Genomic DNA, 21694 nt, shown 5'->3' with positions numbered 1-21694 from the left:
AGCCCTTGTAGTCCCTGATAAGGGGTAGATAATCTATTTTTAAAGGTAGAGACATAAAACCCAAGAAACAGCCAACCAAAAAATCCAGTATACACTATAGAAACATATCAAGGTACTAAATTGCATGTGATATCAGTAATAAGAGAATAATACTTAGTAAACTGCTAATTGTATAATATATAAGTGCTAAATAAAGAATGAGAGAAAGCTTTAATTCAGACTAATCTTATAAATTAAAAAAGAAAAAGCTTTCTAGAGGATAAAGGATTCAGAGTTGTGCCTTAGTGAAGAATAAGAGGACAGAATTATGAGAGAGAAAAGGTTGCCTTGGTTGAAATACATAGAGAAGAAAGATTTGTTCTAATCCAGGATGAATAAAAATGTTTAAACTATTTTTCCTCAATTGTCTTCTTTCTCCTTTGAATACCTATTCTCCTTCCAATTACTTTCATAGCTCTGGAGACTCAAATCAAGTAAATAGCTCTGGATGTAATTGGCATATTTGATATGCAAATGAGGGAAAAGGAAAAACATGAAAAAGGCACAGAAGAAGGTAATGGGGAGAGAAACGGTTATTCACATGGCAGAATGGAGTACAGCACCATTTAAAGTGGCCTCACTTTATGTCACAAAGGCACAGTACTCGTTATAATTCAGGAGACTCTAAGAAAGAATTATTCATCCTTTTTGTTATTTGCATTCCTTCTTAAAAACCTCTTGAAATATTTCTTCTTAATCTTTGATATAATACTTCACGGTTACTTTTCTAATTTTTGTTATTGACTTTAAATCTGTTCAAATTCACTAATATTTTTAAATTAGATATTTAATGTTCATCAGTTACATATATTATGTATGTATTTGTGTACATATATACACAGGTATATATAACTAAAAAAGTGATTTATTCATTCAGCATATGTCTATTAAGTGCCTACTCTGTTTAAGACAATTTTCCATCTACAAGGCATATATATAGATGAACAAAACAAAGAAGTTTTCCTTAAAAGAGCTTATGGTCTAGCAGGGTAGGGCAGTAAACCATAGACATAATTAGTAAGGTATATACTATGACTGAAAGTGATGTTATATGAAAAGAGAAAAAGGGAAGCAGGGATGGAGGTTCGGAGTGCAAGGGAGGACATGGCAATTGCTGTTTTAAATATGGTGGTTAGAAGAGGCACATTCAGGTGACTTTGAGCAAATAATTGAAGGAGATGCAGAGTGAGGTACAGGGATATCTGAGGAAAGAGTTTTTTTTTTTTTTTTATAAATTTATTTATTGATTTATTGCTTTATGGCTGCATTGGGTCTTCGTTGTTGCATGCGGGCTTTCTCTAGTTGTGGCGAGAGGGGGCTACTCTTCGTTGTGGTGTGCGGGCTTCTCATTGCGGTGGCTTCTCTTCTTGTGGAACACTAGGCACACGGGCTCAGTAGTTGTGGCACACAGGTTCAGTAGTTGTGGCTCACGGGCTCTAGGACACTGGCTCAGTAGTTGTGGCACACGGGCTTAGTTGCTCCACAGCATGTGGGATCTTCCTGCACCAGGGATTGAACCCGTGTCCCCTGCATTGGCAGGCGGATTCTTAATCACTGCGCCAGCAGGGAAGTCCCAAGAAAGAGTTTTCTAAGCAGAGGAAAAAGACAGAGCAAAAGCCCCGAGGTATGTTTGCTATACTCAAGAAACAGCAAGAACGCCAACATGGCTAAAACAGAGTGAACGAGGACAGGAGTAACATTTAAGTTAGTAACTGTAGAGCGGTACTGTGTGGGTTGCAATCTTGCTGTTTGACAGCCAGATTGATCATTATGAGGACTTTTACACTGAAGTATGGAGCCTTTGAAGAGATTGGAGCAGGGAAGTGTCTTCATTTAACTTACGTTTTAAAAGGAGCACTGTGGCTGCGCATTGGGAAGAGAGTGCGTATATTATACGCGCTTTTTTCACTCTGAATGGCAAGTATATTTAATTTTTCCCCTTCTTCTGTGTTACATAAAATCTCCACCTCCTCTCTTTAAAAATGTAACAGAAAGTTAAGTTTGTGGTTTCTGTCATATTTCAAGCTAGTTCTTCTTTTAGTTATTTTCTCCATACTATTGCTTTAAACTATATTTGAGTTCTCGTTTATAAATACCCAGTGGATTTAACTATGCATGTTACTTCAATAAAAATTATTTATAACAATAACAGCAGCTGCAACTGTTGACATATATATGTGTGTGTGTATATATATATATGGCATTTAATATGTGTGATGGCTGCTCTAAGTAGTTTACATATATTAATTATTTATATTAATTAATCCAAATAGCATCTTATGAGATAGATACAGTTAATTACTAACATTTGAAAGCAGAAGACACTAAGGCACAAAGAAGTTGAATGACTTGTAGAAGATCACACAGTTGACACATTATCCGACCAGAAATCAAGCGGTGTGCTCTTAACTGCTCCAAATCCTACCACCATTATTTGAAAAGCAATACTGTTAGGATTGCAAATGACTAAAGTTTCCTATTATTCTCTTAAAACATTTGAAAGATGAATTGAAAAATTAAGACAAGATATTTTAGAGTATGATTTTAAAATAGGAGAATTTTCACCAAGAAGCTGTTAAAAATCAACGGCCAATGATCCAAACTCGTGAATAAAGAAAAGTCACTGTTAACTGGGTAAATACTGGTAACCAAAAAAGGTAAATACCCTTCCAAAATCTGAATGATGTCCTTTTAAATTTGTTAAAATAAACATGATAATCATCAAAAAGGTAGGCAGTATGTTAAGGCTGAGAAATCATTTCCATTGCACATATGTCTCTTTAAAAGTCTTTTGAAGTAAGACTTTTTCTGTGTAGTCTCAGCCAAAAGGTGATTTCTTGGAATGTTCAAGTTAATTCATTTCAGCTGTCCTAAAGTCTCACTAAAGTGCAAAAAAATATGCCTTTACACAGTGAAAATTTCATGTTTTTTGTGCTTATAAACTCAAATCAAAGAAAAAAAAACCCACAGCAAGGCAAATAAAGTTGTCTTTTCTCAAAGTTCAGTGTTTTGTATTTTGGAAAAATAAACAGTGACACAGTAAGGACCATACAGTTATGTATTTAGTTTTGAAAGATAACTGGAAAAAAAGATACAAAAATCTAATTGTTAATTATATCTAATCTTTCTATTGTCTACTTGTATTCACAACTTTTAGAAAACATTTTGTGGCAAAACTGGTTAAGTTGCACCCTCCTGCCCCACCACCCCCATTCACAGAACTCCAAGGGGGTTAGTTAGGTACCTGCAATGTTATTGGGTACAGTCACTTGTGCTGTAAAACCAACTGCTATAATAACCACTTTCTACTTTCTCAGACTCTCCATTCTGAGAGTTTGAAAATATAATACATAAATGAATTTTATGAGGGGCTGAAAAGGATTTGAAATGAAGGTGAAAAGCCTGGACTTCCGATATACAGATATATCAAATCCTGTGTCCAATCTGACTTTAGATGAACAGTATATTTTAAGTCTTAGTTTCTTCTTCTATCAACTAGAGATTTAAAGAAATACCTGCATCCAAGTTACTCTGAAGATTAAGTTGTCGAGTTGTGGGAAGTCTGTGACACATATATCAAATACAAAACAATGTGAGATTTTTCTCTCCATCCCAGGGAACACACTCTCCAGTAGAAGAGAAAGAAGACTTCCAGGCCCACTGCCACATCTTCTTGTGGCACCATCACAGGCATATTTCCAGGTAAAATCACTCCCTCAGAGTTCTGGTATGCAATGAATTTCAGAGAGTAGGATCCAAAACCTCCCTGGAAAAGCCCCAAGGCGTGAGGCAGAGGTGGACCGGATAAAACAGCTACCCTTAAACATGCCCTCAAGATCAGCGAGCATAAAAGATGCTGAAGATGCTGGTCAGCATTGAGGAGAAAGAAAGAGAAGAAGAATGGGACTATTAATTTTCAAAAACATGCATGGACCTTGAGGATATTTTGCCAAGTGAAATAAGTCAGAAAGAGAAAGACAAATACCATAAAATGATTTTACTTATATGTGGAATATCACAGACAAACAAAATTAATGAACAAACCACAAAAAAACAAACATGTAGACATAGAGAACAGAGTAGTGATGGGAGAGGGCAAAAAGGTAAAGGGGGTCAACTACGGTGACAGATGGAAGCTACATTTTTGGTGGTGAGCACATGGTAGGATCTACCGAAGAAGAAATACAATGTGCACGTGAAACTTGTATAGTATCATAAACCTACGTTACATTAATAAAAAAAATTTTTTTAACAAAAAAAAGAAAGGGGTAGTATCTCTTAGTCAAAGTGCAAAGGCTGCCACTCTGGTTCTCAACGTGTTCATGGTGAGAACAGAGGCCAGTAGAGGCAACAACTGCATGTTATGGAAACTCTGTAATTATTTTGAGCTTCACAAGCCATCCGTCATTTGAGCATACTTCTTCTGTAGGTAGCAAGTCATTATTTTGACACGTATCTAATTTCCCTATTGGAATGGGAGTTCCTTTAAGGCAGGGACACATTTTTCTTCTTGGAGACTAGCCTAGCACTTCATGTCTGAGGAACTGAAGAGCAAAGGAAAAGGCCCCTCTAACTTCTTCCTTCAAACCTTCACGGATCAGGAACCCTCACCCCAAAGTTCTACACTCATACTTGCTCCGAGGTCTGAAGAAAGCCTGTCTTCATTGCATGGGGTAGAAATCAGTCCAACAAGTGATTTCTTTTCTAGTGTTTTGCAGGGAAGGGTTAGTGGCTCCAGTAAATGTGGGTCCTGAATTCTCACCTAAATCTGATATTAACCAATCTGGTAGTCTTTAGTATCTTTGCTGTGATATTTCTTCAATCTGTAAGAACTCACCTAAAATATTTTAAGATAAGCTGATAAATATTATTCCATCATCCCCATTAATTAAGAGTTTTGATAGGGGCTCGATAATAGAGCAAATCCATTTTGTTTCGTTTTATTTATTGAGAACAAACATGTTCAAATTCTTAATTTTTGTATGTTTTCTTTCTCCTTCAGAGAAACAAAACGTTTCTTTATTTGGGAAACCTTGAAAGTAGTTGAGCTTAAGGAAAAAATACTTAAGGAAAAAAAAGGCTCGTTATGCAGTAATAGTTCGTATTCTGTATTTCTTGTGATACCTAAAGGTGTTTTCCATATTAAAATACAAAGAACTCTAATGTGTTTCTCACAGCACTGGAGGAAACATACTACTGCATAATATCTTATTTTTGATAAGGCGTAAGCACTATACTATTCAAAAGTTAAAAAAAAAATAGTCATTGGAAATAATCACAGACAATAAATTAGTGTTTATAAATTGGCAGCTTTCTTCTTGTGAGGGCTTGGGTCAGCTTTTCTTTTGCTGAATTCTATGAATTTAGATCACTTCTCTACCTTGCTTGTGTATCCCTGACCCCTCCATTTTGTCTTAGAAAATACATAATATTTTAATTGCAGAATATGATATTCTACTCATTTGAAGTTCTAATTTTTTTTTGTTATCCCACCAGCAAGGAATCTACAGAATGTTGGGTACTGAAATTTCCTGTCTCCACCTAGCATTCACCACTGATGTTAAGTATGTACAGAGATTTAAACAAACAAGGAATGTTTTTTTACATTTAAAGTCATATGTATGAATGCATTTCTTACCTGACTAAGAATACGGCCACTTTTTCTTCCTATTTTCTCCACCAAATCAAAAATTGGAAAATTCCAAGTATTTAGCTGCTCCATAATTGAGTCCAAGTTATCCATGACAAGAGGTTCAGGAGCAAGAATTGGTTTGTCCTGTAATGAAGATAAAAATATTTTAACAGCGTGCAGTTTTTCTACAAAGCAATTTGCTCTTTCTGTGGTAAATTCAGTTCAACAATGGAGGTTACCTGAAATAAATGACTTTAGGGTGAATGGGTGATCTTCAAAAACAAAAAAATCAAAATGAACAAAACATCGACCCCCAAGGTAAGGAGAAAAGGTCTTAATGCTGTTTCAGACCATGAATTTTACATTATTAAGTGCCTGCCTATTCCTGGTTCATACACGCTATAGAAAAATTAGATGTTTCTTTCATAAATTAACATAACTGCTTTTTAGTCTTCTGTGGAGTTCTTAAATAAAGATTCAAGTACCTCAGAACACTGAAATTGTATGCAAACTTAGCTCTATATTTTTATGTAAATTTTTCTGAGATGAGGATTCCTGGCTTATATTGAACTCTCAAAAGAAACACGAGTGGGGAGGGGGAGTAAATCATCCCTACTCTGATTGGTCCAATTTATATTACTGCTTCAAAATCAGCATTAATCCTGCAGAGTTTCAATTACTACAATTTTCAGGGATTTTAATTTAATTCACGTGATCCATGGTTTCCAAAAAAACACACACCGTATATATGAGAAAACATTTTTATAACTGGTCCCAAATGAAGACATTCTTAAGAGTTTACTTACCAAAAAAATAGAAAATAAAAATAATGAGGATAAGGAGATATGTAAGTTATTTTATCTGACAATCTCTTTGATTTAAAAGTGTAAATGGTAAATCAGGTAAAAGAAAAATGATAAGAGCAGCAATTGATAATCACATGACAGTCAACTAATTTCTACCATTGCTGCCTCCCCCAAACTAGCCAGCCTCAAATGTATGCTTTTATCCTCTTTAAGTGGATCTTTTTAAACACACAAAATACGTCATCATTAAAAGATGTTTTAATGGGTAGCAAGTGTCAATGTAAACCTGGTTTAATTTAACAAGGAAAATAAATACTGGCTCACTCTCTAAATCAAGGAGGTACTAGAGAAGAACCAACAGAAGCCCTACGATAACTAATATATTTCATTTTGATTGCTCGATATTTATAAAATATTATTTCACTGATTGAAATAATTCATTTTCCCATGCACAGTTACCTTTTTAGATTGGGTTAGGAAATATCTGCAATCAGTTGTGGAGATGAATACTTCTGTTTTTAATCACTAAATAATAGGACCGTTAAGATACCAGTAAGACTTGGATAGAGAAAAATTACGTTGATACATATAGGGAGGGCTATAGTACATGTATAACCCAAGTGACACAGATCTTCAAACCTAATGATTCAGGGATCTATTTCTAAGCCAATTTCTGTCATAGAAACCAATTTCTCAAGTAAATGAATGAGTTAAGTGATGGGGGGGCTACCAGGAATATCATGGCCTCGGGAGTGTAGGTGCTGCAAGCTGATGTCTTCCTTAGAGGCTCGCTGGGGCACTCAGTCTCATCTTCGTTCTGTACAATATCACTACTATCACTGTTGTTATTGGTTTCATAATCAGAGGTAACTTGAGTGGTGTCATCTGCAATTAAAAGAGAACAGCCTATTATGAGACTTGCAAAGGAAAAAGGGGTCCCATTTAAGCGAATATTCCTAAAATGCACATGGTAGATACAGTGTTTATGGAAATACTGCTTTCATGAGCTTACACACCAGGAATATAGGATTATAGGGTGGGAAAAAGCACACATTTTTTAAACGCAGTAAAATAGATGGAGTTATGATCTGTGATTTATAGGACATTCAATAATTCCTCAATAAGAATGCTCAGATCAGTAGTTCTGACCTTTTAAAAATCCTATGACTTTCAAGTTACACCTTTTTTTTAATTGAAGTATGGTTGATTTACAATGCTGTGTTCGTTTCTGGTGTACAGCAAAGTGATTTGGTTAGACGTGTAGACATATTCTTTTCCATTATGGTTTATTACAGGATATTGAATATAGTTCCCTGTGCTATACAGTAGAACCTTGTTGTTTATCCATCTTATATATAGTAGTTTATATCTGCTAATCCCAAACTCCTAATTTATCCCTCCCCGCTTTGGTAACTTATGGTTCCCCCTTTGGTAACCATAAGTTTGTTTTCTATATCTGTGAGTCTGCTTCTGTTTTGTAAATGACTTCATGTGTATCATATAAAATCCTATGACTTTATATTTCTTTTTCCTTTATCCATGCCCCAACACATTAAACCACCTAGTAGCTGACTAGAACCTTACCTCTAGAATGGGCACATGGGTGGGAGAAATTGAGTTGACACCCAAGAACAAAGTGGTCTGTAGAACATACCAGCCATAGCATGTGCTAAAGAGCATGGCAGGTCCTATGTATCCAATCTCAATTCCTAGGGATCTGTGCTTTCTTCCGTCTCTGCCCCTCTCCACGTATCTTCCACTGCAGTCAGCACTAAACTGTGCTAACCAAAGGATCAGTCAGGTAATATCAAGTGTCTGAAGAACATGCTTCTGGGGTAAAGACCTCAGGAAGCTTCTCTTAACTGAATAAAGTGCCTGAATGAAGTTTATGGAGTGCTTGCTGTGTGCCAGATACTACGGAAAGCACTTTATTTGTACTAACACGTTGAATCCTCTTAACAATCCTATGAGGCAGGTTTTATTGTGTTACTATTATCCTCACTCTGCAGATAGGAAACTGAGGCACAGAAAGGCTAAGTAAATTGCCCAGGAGCATACAGCTGGTAAATTCTGTCACCAGAATTGAACTCATGAAGTCTGACTTGAGTTCCTATACTCCTGATGAAGCCTAGCTTTTTTTTCTCTCCTGTTTATTGCTTTCCATGGCCTACAAAATCTTTGCCTTTCCCTAAATCACAAAGATATCTGCCTGTGTTTTTTTTCAGAAGCTTTATTGCTTTAGCTTTTACAGTTAGGTCCGTGCTCTATCTCAGAATAATGTTTCATATGGTGTGAAGTAGGGAGTGAGATTCATTTTTTTCCAGCCCTACTAGATTGGAAAATTGGATCTTTGTTGAAAGTTCAATAACTGTATAGGTGTGGGCCTAATGTGGGGCTTTCTACTCTATTCCATTTGATTCTATTTGCCAATCCTTATGCCAGCACTACACTTTCTCCATTACTGTGGTTTAAGTCTTGAAGTCAGGAGACATATATCCTCTAACTTTGTTCTCCTTCTTCAAGATTGCTTTGGATAGTCTAGGTTTGTCATATGTCCTCATGTTGCTGGTGAATAATGGCTTTTGTTATGTAGCCTATTCCAATCAGGAGTATTTTGTAGGACATTTCCAAGGACCCATCTTTCTCCCATCTTTCTCATGCAACAGCTTTCTAGGTTAGAATCAGACACAGTCTGAAAGTGTAACTGACAAGTTTCAATCCCAGAATTTGCAGAAAAATGAAGAAGCACACTCAAAGGCCATAGCTCTGCAGGAGACCAAAGGTGATAAGGAAATACTCCCCTTATTCTATCAGCCTCAATGGAGTGAGAGATGAGGGACATAGAGAAGGGAATATTCTCACTTCAGAGAGCTACAATATCAGATAACTCTACAATATCAGACAACTCTCAGAACACAGAACTTTCTTTTTGATTTTTCCTTGCCTATGTCCCCGGACCTTTGTCCATTGCCACAGCACACCATTCTCGTGGGCAAATAATCAATATTTATTGAGTATCTGTCAAGAAATGCTGGAGCAGATAATTAAGAAACATTCTTAGGTCACTCTATTATCCTAAAGTCTAAAGTTCATGAAAGCCATTTTTTTCTACCTTGCAAACTTTCAGCAAACTTGGTTTTGTTAGCAAGTCCCTAGGATTGCATCAATAAAAACAAAATAATAATTATTACAGTAATTATGGCAGCAAACACTAACTACTTACAGTGACCCAGATACTATAATAAGTGCTTTATGTGCTTTAGTAATTTAATTCTCACAATAATCCTGTTTGGTAGGTACCGTTTTTATCTCCATTCTACAGATGAAGGAACCGAGACACAGAGATTACAGGTGAGTCAGAAGTTGAATCAGGATATAAACCAGGCTCCAATGCCTATTTTTCTGAACCTCTCTGTAATATTGCCTCAAGGAAAAAGTATGTTTTCTTCCCTAAGTTTACAGTGATCTAAGCAGGGTCATTTCTCAGGGTGGGCAATGGAGATCTCCACAGAGTACCCTAAAATAGATGACCCTCCAATGTCCAAGATAAAGTAACATTTCTGTAGAGTTCTATACATTATATAAAATGGCCTCTCATTTCAAAAATATATTCATTTGTGTATAGATGTATAGAAACATTTTGGACAGCTTTGCATCAAAATTTAACCTATGATTAACTCTAGGTAGTAGGATTATGGACGATTTTGATTTCCTTCATTGTCTTTTTAAATTTGTAATCTAAAGAATCAAAAACATAGGTTAACTTTTTGATCAGAAAAAAAATCAAGTAAAGCAATTTCCACTTTGAGGAACAGAATCCAATAAAGAATTACCAGTTCTGCTGGGTGTCCGAATGGCTGCCCCACTTCTCTCCAGGGGCCCATCAGCAGGAGTCCCTTGGGAATATGGTCTGCCACAGCTGAGAAATAATGGAACAGCTGTAAGTAGGTCCTTTCTTTTCAGAAAATCATAGACACACACCATGTACACATACGTTTAGATATGTAATGATAATCAAATATTTCTACATTCTACTTATTCATTTGATGGAAAGAAATCATTTTGTTTTATACATGGATGTTGATACGTAGGATGGTTTTTTGTGTGTGGGGGGAGGAGAGAGTGCTGTGTCAATACAAAGGATCAAAAACTCTGTTCAATTCTCATGCTCCTCCATGGTCTAGACCATACCTGAGGTGAAACTACTGGCAATTTTTTTTTTTACATTATTTAGAGAATCCTGGAATAGTCTGCTACCTATTTACAGTAGTGATTTTGGAGGTGCCGATGTGTATTTGGTCAAAAATATCTTTCCCAATGGAATCCCTTTGTGTCTGCTTAAAAGACTCATTATTAGATTTATTTCTATGGGTTATGAGATTTTATGTCCAAAGAGCCCTTTAAGAATAGATTGCATACATGAAAATAGAATAATGGTAGATTAATTTTATTTTTGCCACAAAATAAAAATTATTTTTTTCAGATCGATCAGTTCCCCTGTTAAGGCTCTAAGGAAATGAATAAAGTAGACGTACATTTTGATGAAGAGTGGATGTAAAACTGACCACAAATGTTGCTAGTTGAGAAAAACAGGCCGAGGGAGTGCCCTGTGGGTCACGGAGAAAAATGAAGGTACTAGAGAAGTGGGCAGGGTTCTTTAACAGAGGAGGCTGGAGGTTGTAGGATACTTTTGCTTTCTCAACAGTTTTGACTGTTTAATAAATTACGAAGTAACCCCACGAATGGCCTGGCAAGTTTCCTCTCTCACTTATCTTATTTAGGGACTTTATGATTAGATTTTAATTCTGTTTTTCGCTTCTGGGTTCTTTCGTTCTGCCTAATATTAGAAAGGGTCTCAGAGAGTTTTTGTTTATTTGTTATTCAGCTACAGGTTACCCACTGTAAAAGGAAAAGAGAAGAGTGATATATTATAATTTAATATATTTAATATCTCATCGCCTTCTCCCCCTGAATTGTGTTTATATGTGTAGTAGAGATAAGCATTTCCCGGTTAGAGCATTTACATCCAAAGCAAATTTATTTTTCAAGCCTTGAATGTAAGCAGAAAGCATCACACACCAAATATTTCTAATTATGAAATCCTATCAGCCTGATTTAGGGACTCAAAAGAAAATGACAGAACCCAAGGAAAAAGCCCATAGTTGTAAATGATGGGCTTACATGTTTGGATGAAACTTGGTAAAAGTAGAGTTTATCAGTTTGAAGATTTTTCTTTGCAAGATAATACTTAAAAGGAACGTTTAAATGAGTAGTTCAAATAGACTACCTCTTTTGCCAAAAAACCAGCTTGTTGCATAGACATTACAGCGGCCAAGAGACTGGGATTCAACGCCAAATCCTTCAAGTTCAGCGGGGGAAACCACAATAATTAGTCATGTGTTTCTGGAGCTCCCTGTGCCTACATGGGTGGCTGCCTTGGCAATAATAAAACATGGTTTGAATTATAGATTTATAAAAGCCCAAACAAACAAAACGCACACTACTGGATTTACAAACATTACTGAACAAGTAGACAGTGAAATTCCCTTGTTTTTCTCCAAAACCTCTTTTATAAAAACCCCATTACATTCTTTCTGCTAAGAATACAAAGAAAAATAGACTGTGGTGAGAAAAGCTAAGTGAGTGGTACATCTTTTCTGAACCTCTCTGTTCTTTTTTTAGGCGATTTATTTCTCACAAGTCTGGAGCTCACAGCGGGAGTGTCTCCCTAGAAACAAAGCGCTGGAAGCAGATGTCCTTGATGCTGGTGACTCCCCCGGGCTTCATCTTGGCTCGGGATGCACACCACGAAAAAAAGTGTTTCTTGAGGGTGTTCCACCAAACACTAGCTCTGGGGGCAATTATTGGGTGTTAACCTAAAGAAATTGGTTCTGTGGTCAAATAGAGTCAGAAATCACCAGGTGAAACAAAACTCAAGAGGTTTTCCTTTTGCAGGACTTCTCAGAGCTTTAAATAAAGTGAGGTGTGTTGTGAATCACTAAGAGGAAACCATGATAGGCCTGTTTTACCACAGAGCATACTTCTTGGTGGGGAATAAAAGATGGGATTAACATCCCGCAGAAATTATTTTATTAAAAATGCTGTTATACAGAAGGCAGCAGAATAACTTTCGGATGGTGGAATAACTTTTCACTCTGGTCCTGGCCAAACAAACAAACACAAACGATTACCCCTTGGAAACTATTTGTAAAGAGAAAGGAAGGAAAAATAAAGATTATAAAAAGAAATAATCGTTTAACAGAGAATTTCTGAACAAAGGATCAGAGAATGAAATTTGTGAGGCTTAAATCTGAATTCATTGATGAAGCCTGGGTCTGTGACCCAACATTTGATATTAGAAGACTAACATGTAACTAATTTATTCAAACAGTTACCCTCATTAACCTTAGGGGGAAAAATACCATTTTATTCAAGGCACTCTCACGATTATAACTTAGTTTTAAAACACTCAACTCTTTTCTACTTAAAAAAAGATTGTAATGCTTTAAGATCAGTTATTCAAGATAAAGCTATTACTGAAGAACAATAATATGTTAATCAGTAAGAGGAGGTATTTCTTTTTTAGTGACCATGTGGGCAAAATAGTCTTATCACGCTAGGCCCTTTTTTCTTATCCCCTGTAATAGACAACACTCTGTCATTCGGTTTCAATAGGACAGAGCAGCACAAGCAATTGCTTCACTGTATTCAGAGATCCATTTGGGTCCAGCCATAATGTGCCATGTGTTATCTGCATATTCTTAAAGTGTTAAAAAGGGAATTACAAACTTAAGATAAAAAGAAGCACCTTTAAAATCAATATAAAATCCTCCCTGGAGAACAAGTAAAAAATATCCCAACAAAATATCAAATTATACCAAATGACTTGATATGAGTTTTGAATTATATGTTTTATGCATCCTCCATCAGCAAGCAGACAAAATACACAACTTATTATTTTGTATCCTCTCCAAAGATTAACTGTTTGGACTATACGGACTCTCAAATTTCTGTTAATGGAAAAGCACTGAAAAATTAAGTTTCTATGCCAGCCTGTTCAACACAAATCACATTATTTGTACTTTCCTGTCAACTACTTTGGGCAACCTACACAGAGGTGCGTGGACTGGTGGTGAGTGTTCCTAAGAGGAAAACCAGTATTAGTTTTATTATTAGTTAAACTCCAGCTAACGATATGAATTCCTTACCTGCTACATATAACAGGTGGAGTCAGGATCTGAGGAGAAAGGTCAGGGGCACTCTGAGTGTAAGTTACGACCCTGTGAGAACTTAGGCCTTGTTTGGCAGTTGCATCGGCAGATTCTGGAAACTGCACTGCAGAAATTTTGCTGACTGGGCTGCTGGCAGGGGTCCCATGGAGAGGTGAGGAAGAGGGTGAGGAAAGAGGTGAAATTTTCACTAGGGAACCTAAGAAAGAAAGAGAGTTATTAAGTCCTAAATAAATGTCTTTGAAAGGCAAAATTGCAACTCTTTTTTTTTTTTAACATCTTTATTGGAGTATAATTGCTTTACAATGTTGCATTAGTTTCTGCTGTATAACAAAGTGAATCAGCTATACATATACATATATCCCCATATCTCCTCCCTCTTGCGTCTCCCTCCCTCCCACCCCTCTAGGTCATCACAAAGCACCGAGCTGATCTCCCTGTGCTATGCGGCTGCTTCCCACTAGCTATCTATTTTACATTTGGTAGTGTATATATCTCCATGCCACTCTCTCACTTCGCCCCAGCTTACCCTTCCCCCTCCCCATGTCCTCAAGTCCATTCTCTACGTCTGCGTCTTTATTCCTGTCCTGCCCCTAGGTTCCTCAGCACCAGTTGTTTTTTGTTTTTTGTTTTTTTTTAGATTCCATATATATGCGTTAGCATACAGTATTTGTTTTTCTCTTTCTCACTTACTTCACTCTGAAAGACAGACTCTAGGTCCATCCACCTCACTACAAATAACTCAATTCCGTTTCTTGTTATGGCTGAGTAATATCTCACTGTATATATGTGCCACATCTTCTTTATCCATTCATCTGTCGATGGACACTAAGGTTGCTTCCATGTCCTGGCTACTATAAACAGAGCTGCAATGAACACTGTGGTACGTGACTCTTTCTGAATTATGGTTTTCTCAGGGTATACGCCCAGTAGTGAGATTGCTGGGTTATATGATAGTTCTATTTTTAGCTTTTTAAGGAACCTCCATACTGTTCTCCATAGTGGCTGTATCAATTTACATTCCCACCAACAGTGCAAGAGGCTTCCCTTTTCTCCACACCCACTCTAGCATTTATTGTTTGTAGATTTTTTGATGATGGCCATTCTGACTGGTGAGAGGTGATACCTCATTGTAGTTTTGATTTGCATTTATCTAAAGATTAGTGATGTTGAGCATCCTTTCATGTGTTTGTTGGCAATCTGTATCTCTGGAGAAATGTCTGTTTAGGTCTTCTGCCCATTTTTGGATTGGGTTGTTTTTTTGATATTGAGCTGCATGAGCTGCTTGTAAATCTTGGAAATTAATCCTTTGTCAGTTTCTTCCTTTGCAAATATTTTCTCCCATTCTGAGGGTTGTCTTTTTGTCTTGTTTATGGCTTCCCTTGCTGTGCAAAAGCTTTTAAGTTTCAGTAGGTCCCATTTGTTTATTTTTGTTTTTATTTCCATTTCTCTAGGAGGTGGGTCAAAAAGGATCTTGCTATGATTTATGTGATAGAGTGTTCTGCCTATGTTTTCCTCTAAGAATGTTATAGTGTGTGGCCTTACATTTAGGTCTTTAATCCATTTTCAGTTTATTTTTGTGTATGGTGTTAGGGAGTGTTCTAATTTCATTCTTTTCCATGTAGCTATCCAGTTTTCCCAGCACCACTTATTGAAGAGGCTGTCTTTTCTCCACTGTATATGCTTGCCTCCTTTATCAAAGATAAGGTGACCATATGTGCGTGGGTTTATCTCTGGGCTTTCTATCTTGTTCCATTGATCTATGTTTCTGTTTTTGTGCCAGTACCATATTGTCTTGATTACTGTAGCTTTTTTTATAGTCTGAAGTCATGGAGCCTGATTCCTCCAGCTCCGTTTTTCTTTCTCAAGATTGCTTTGGCTATTCGGGATCTTTTGTGTTTCCATACAAATTGTGAAATTTTTTGCTCTAGTTCTGTGAAAAATGCCATTGGTAGTTTGATAGGGATTGTATTGAATCTGTAGATTGCTTTGGGTAGTATAGTCATTTTCACAATGTTGATTCTTCCAATCCAAGAACATGGTAAATCTCTCCATCTGTTTGTATCATCTTTAATTTATTTCATCAGTATCTTATAGTTTTCTGCATACAGGTCTTTTGTCTCCTTAGGTAGGTTTATTGCTAGGTATTTTATTCTTTTTGTTGCAATGGTAAATGGGAGTGTTTCCTTAATTTCTCTTTCAGATTTTTCATCATTAGTGTATAGGAATGCAAGAGATTTCTGTGCATTAATTTTGTATCCTGCTACTTTACCAGATTCATTGATTAGCTCTAGTAGTTTTCTGGTAGTGTCGTTAGGATTCTCTATGTATAGTATCATGTCATCTGCAAACAGTGACAGCTTTACTTTTTATTTTCTGATTTTCTGATTTTATTTTCTGATTCCTTTTTCTTCTCTGATTGCTGTGGCCTAAACTTCCAAAACTATGTTGAATAATAGTGGTGAGAGTGGACAACCTTCTCTTGTTCCTGATCTTAGGGGAAATGGTTTCAGATTTTCACCATTGAGAACTATGTTGGCTGTGTGTTTGTCATATATGGCCTTTATTATGTTGAGGAAAGTTCCCTCTATGCCTACTTTCTGGAGGGCTTTTATCATAAATGGGTGTTGAATTTTGTCAGATGCTTTTTCTGCATCTGTTGAGATGATCATATGGTTTTTCTCCTTCAATTTGTTAACATCCTTTATCGCATTGATTGATTTGCGTATATTGAAGAATCCTTGCATTCCTGGGATAATCCCCACTTGATCATAGTGTATGATCCTTTTAATTTGCTGTTGGATTTTGCTTACTAGTGTTCTTGTTGAGGATTTTTGCATCTATGTTCATCAGTGATATTGGCCTGTAGTTTTTTCTTTGTGACATCTTTGTCTGGTTTTGGTATCAGGGTGATGGTGGCCTCGTTGAATGAGTTTGGGAGCGTTCCTCCCTCTGCTATATTTTGGAAGAGTTTGAGAAGGATAGGTGTCAGCTCTTCTCTAAATGTTTGACAGAATTCGCCTGTGAAGCCATCTGGTTCTGGGCTTTTGTTTGTTGGAAGATTTTTAATCACAGTCTCAATTTCAGTACTTGTGATTGGTCTGTTTATATCTTCTATTTCTTCCTGGTTTAGTCTTGGAAGGTTGTGCTTTTCTAAGAATTTGTCCATTTCTTCCGGTTTGTACATTTTATTGGCATACAGTTGCTTGTAGTAATGTCTCATGATCATTGGTATTTCTGCAGTGTCAGTTGTTACTTCTCCTTTTTCATTTCTAATTCTGTTGATTTGAGTCTTCTCCCTTTTTTTCTTGATGAGTGTGGCTAATGGTTTATCATTTTTGTTTATCTTCTCAAAGAACCAGCTTTTAGTTTTATTGATCTTTGCTATCATTTCCTTCATTTCTTTTTCACTTATTTCTGATCTGATATTTATGATTTCTTTCCTTCTGTTAACTTTGGGGTTTTTTTGTTCTTCTTTCTCTAATTGCTTTAGGTGTAAGGTTAGGTTGTTTACTTGAGATGTTTCTTGTTTCTTGAGGTAGGAGTGTATTGCTATAAACTTCCCTCTTAGAACTGCTTTTGCTGCATCCCATAGGTTTTGGGTTGTCGTGTTTTCATTGTCATTTGTTTCTAGGTATTTTTTGATTTCCCCTTTGATTTCTTCAGGGATCTCTTGGCTATTTAGTAGTGTATTGTTTAGCCTCCATGTGTTTGTATTTTGTACAGATTTTTTCCTGTAATTGATGTCTAGTCTCATAGCGTTGTGGTTGGAAAAGATACTTGATATGATTTCAATTTTTTTAAATTTACCAAGGCTTGATTTGTGACCCAAGATATGATCTATCCTGGAGAATGTTCCATGAGCACTTGAGAAGAAAGTGTATTCTATTGTTTTTGGATGGAATGTCTTATAAATATCAATTAAGTCTATCTTGTTTAATGTATCATTTAAAGCTTATGTTTCCTTACTTATTTTCATTCTGGATGATCTGTCCATTGGTGAAAGTGGGGTGTTAAAGTCCCCTACTATGATTGTGTTACTGTCGATTTCCCCTTTTATGACTGTTAGTATTTGCCTTATGTATTGAGGTGCTCCTATGCTGGGTACATAAATATTTACAATCGTTACATCTTCTTCTTGGATTGATCCCTTGATCATTATGTAGTGTCGTTGTTTGTCTCTTGTAATAGTCTTTATTTTAAAGTCTATTTTGTCTGATATGAGAATTGCTACTCCAGCTTTCTTTTGATTTCCATTTGCATGGAATATCTCTTTCCATTCCCTCACCTTCAGTCTGTATGTGTCCCTAGGTCTGAAGTGGGTCTCTTGTAGACAGCATATATATGGGTCTTGTTTTTGTATCTATTCAGCCGGTCTATGTCTTCTGGTTGGAGCATTTAATCCATTTACATTTAAGGTAGTTATCCATACATATGTTCCTATTCCCATTTTCTTAATTGTTTTGGGTTTATTATTGTAGGTCTTTTTGTTCTCTTGTGTTTTCTGCCTAGAGAAGTTCCTTTAGCATTTGTTGTAAAGCTGGTTTTGTGGTGCTGAATTCTCTTAGCTTTTGCTAGTCTGTAAAGGTTTTAATTTCTCCGTCAAATCTGAATGAGATCCTTGCTGTGTAGAGTAATCTTGGTTATAGGTTTTTCCCTTTCATCAGTTTAAATATGTCCTGTCACTCCCTTCTGGTTTGCAGAGTTTCTGCTGAAAGATCAGCTGTTAACCTTATGGAGATTCCCTTGTATGTTATTTGTTGTTTTTCCCTTGCTGCTTTTAATATTTTTTCTTTGTATTTAATTTTTGATAGTTTGATTAATATGTGTGTTTGCATGTTTCTCCTTGGATTTATCCTGTATGGGACTCTGCACTTCCTGGACTTGATTATTTCCTTTCCCATATTAGGGAAGTTTTCAACTATAATCTTTTCAGATATTTTATCAGTCCCTTTCTTTTTCTCTTCTTCTTCTGGGACCCCTATAATTCGAATGTTGGTGCATTTAATGTTGTCCCAGAGGTCTCTGAGACTGTCCTCAATTCTTTTCATTCTTTTTCTTTATTCTGCTCTGCAGTAGTTATTTCCACTATTTTATCTTCCAGGTCACTTATCTGTTATTCTGCCTCAGTTACTCTGCTGTTGATTCCTTCTAGAGGATTTTTAATTTCATTTATTGTGTTGTTCATCATTGTTTGCTCTTTCGTTCTTCTAGGTCCTTGTTAAACGTTTCTTGTATTTTCTCCATTCTATTTCCACGATTTTGGATCATCTTTACTGTCATTATTCTGAATCCTTTTTCAGGTAGACTGCCTATTTCCTCTCCATTTGTTAGGTCTGGTGGGTTTTTACTTTGCTCCTCCATCTGCTGTGTGTTTTGCTGTCTTTTCATTTTGCTTAACTTACTGTGTTTGGGGTCTCCTTTTAGCAGGCTGCAGGTTCGTAGTTCCCATTGTTTTTGGTGTCTTCCCCCAGTGGCCAAGGTTGGTTCAGTGGGTTGTATAGGCTTCCTAGTGGAGCGGACTGGTGCCTGTGTTCTGTTGGATGAGGCTGGATCTTGTCTTTCTGGTGTGCCGGACCACATCTGGTGGTGTGTTTTGGGGTGTCTGTGACCTGATTATGATTTTAGACAGCCTCTCTGCTAATGAGTGGGGTTGTATTCCTGTCTTGCTAGCTGTTTGGCATAGGGTGTCCAGCACTGTAGCTTGCTGGTCGTTAAGTGGAGATCTCTGGGAGAGCTTTCGCCGTTTGATATTACGTGGAGCCGGGAGGTCTCTGGTGGACCAATGTCCTGAACTCGGCTCTCCCACCTCAGAGGCACAGGTCTGACACGCAGCTGGAGCACCAAGACCCTTTCAGCCACACGTCTCAGAAGAAAAGGTAGAAAAAAAGAAGGAAAGAACAAAATAAAATAAATTTATTTTTAAAAATTTAAAAAATTATTAAAAAGAAAAAAAAGAAAGAAAGAAAGACGAGAGCAACCAAACCAAAAAAGAAATCCACTAATGATAACAAGTGCTAAAAACTATACTAAAAAAAAAAAAAAGAAAAAACAAAAAAAAGAACGGACAGACAGAACCCTAGGACAAATGGTAAAAGCAAAGGTATACAGACAAAGTCACACCAAGAAGCATACACATACACACTCATAAAAAGAGAAAATGTAAATATATATATATATATATATATATATATAAAATAAAAAACCGAAGAGAGCAACCAAATCAATAAACAAATCTACCCTTGATAATAAGCTCTAAATACTAAACTAAGATAAACATAAAACCAGAAACAAATTAGATGCAGAAAGCAAACCCCAAGTCTACAGTTGCTCCACTGCCTCAATTTTGGGTTGATTCGTTGTCTATTCAGGTATTCCACAGATGCAGGGTTCCTCAAGGTGCTAGTGGGGATTTAATCCGCTGCTCCTGAGGCTGCTGGGAGAGATTTCCCCTTCTCTTCTTTGTTTGCACAGCTCCTGGGGTTCAGCTTTGGATTTGGCCCCGCCTCTGTGTGTGGGTCACCTGAGGGCGTCTGTTCTTCGCTCAGACAGGACGGGGTTAAAGAAGCAGCTGATTCGGGGGCTCTGGCTCACTCAGGCCGGGGGTGGGGGGTGGGAGGGGTATGGAATGCAGGGCAAGCCTGCGGCAGCAGACACCAGCATGACGTTGCAACAGCCTGAGGCGTGCCCAAAATTGCAACTCTTAAGCTTCACCTTGGACTCCTTTTAACTAGTAAGGACCAGGAGAGTACTCAGGCCACTGGGCCAACCTCCTCTGTGTGCCACCATCTGCAGACAGGATGCACAGTGGGGGCATCTCCACAGCATGAAATACGAGGAATGAATCATCATGAAAAATCAGTGGCAATGTTGGCAAGTTCAGTTAAAGCCTTGGTGTCCTGGAGTAACTTCAAGACAGAAGGATATTATTATTATTTTTTTTAATTTTTAGGGCTTCCCCGGTGACGCAGTGGTTAAGAATCTGCCTGCCAATGCAGGGGACATGGGTTCGATCCCTGGCCCAGGAAGATCTCACATGCCGTGGAACAACTAAGTCCGTGCGCCACAACTACTGAGCCTGAGCTCTAGAGCCCGAGAACCACAACTACTGAGCCCACATGCCTAGAGCCCATGCTCCACAACAAAAGAAGCCACGACAGTGAGAAGCCCGTGCACCACAACGAAGAGTAGCCCCCACTCGCCGCAACTAGAGAAGCCCACGTGCATCAACGAAGACCCAACATAGCCAAAAATAAAAACAAATAAATATTTATTGGCATATAGTTGATTTACAATGCTGTGTTAATTTCAGGTGTACAGTAAAGTGAATCAGTTATATATATACATATATCCACTTTTTCTTTTTTTAGATTCTTTTCCCATATAGGCCATTACAGAGTATTGAGTTCCCTGTGCTAAACAGCAGGTTATTATTAATCTACTTTATGTATAGTAGTGTGTATATATCAGTCCCAATCTACCAATGTATCCCTCCCCCACTCACCCCTGGTAACCATAAGTTTGTTTTCTACATCTGTGACTCTACTTCTGTTTTGTAAATAAGTTCATTTGTACCCTTTTATTTAAGATTCCACATATAAGTGATATGATATGATATTTGTCTTCTGCAGAAGGATATTATTTTCTCCTCCCATTTTTGTTTCTTCTTGGCATTCTGACCTGATGATATCAATAGTTAACAATTTCTCATGTGTTTGCCCTCTCTTGGGTTGTGAGGTTTTTAGTAGCAATAGGATCTGCCACTGTTTTCAACATTAATGTATCTGGAGCAGAGTTTTTTTTAGCAGGCATTGGTTGCTTAAAATATGTCAAGGAAGAAGATATATTTTTGAGAGGGAACTGGCTTTAATAACCATCCACGTTTTCAGTGAAACTACTTTTTGTGCGTCAAACAGTACTTTGATCAGCATCGTTTCTGAAGGAAACATTTAAAAATGGAATATGATCCATTTCAGATCAAACAAGAG

At 37.1% G+C, this 21694-nt stretch overlaps 1 protein-coding gene across 1 annotated transcript in view; it reads right to left on the bottom strand.

Moving 5' to 3' along the window:
- PDE3A (phosphodiesterase 3A) overlaps positions 1 to 21694 on the bottom strand; it is a 297919-nt gene that overhangs the window by 20439 nt on the left and 255786 nt on the right. The window contains exons 6-9 of the mRNA XM_068560951.1: positions 13686 to 13905; positions 10311 to 10396; positions 7208 to 7362; positions 5678 to 5815 (exon numbers count right to left, since the gene is read on the bottom strand). Of these exons, the coding sequence (XP_068417052.1) occupies positions 5678 to 5815; positions 7208 to 7362; positions 10311 to 10396; positions 13686 to 13905 (599 nt within the window). The remainder of the gene's footprint in view (positions 1 to 5677; positions 5816 to 7207; positions 7363 to 10310; positions 10397 to 13685; positions 13906 to 21694) is intronic.

Source organism: Eschrichtius robustus, chromosome 13 (assembly GCF_028021215.1).
Source record: "Eschrichtius robustus isolate mEscRob2 chromosome 13, mEscRob2.pri, whole genome shotgun sequence".
In the NCBI taxonomy this organism is placed as follows: domain Eukaryota; kingdom Metazoa; phylum Chordata; class Mammalia; order Artiodactyla; family Eschrichtiidae; genus Eschrichtius; species Eschrichtius robustus.
This window is presented reverse-complemented; position numbering and strand designations above follow the sequence as displayed.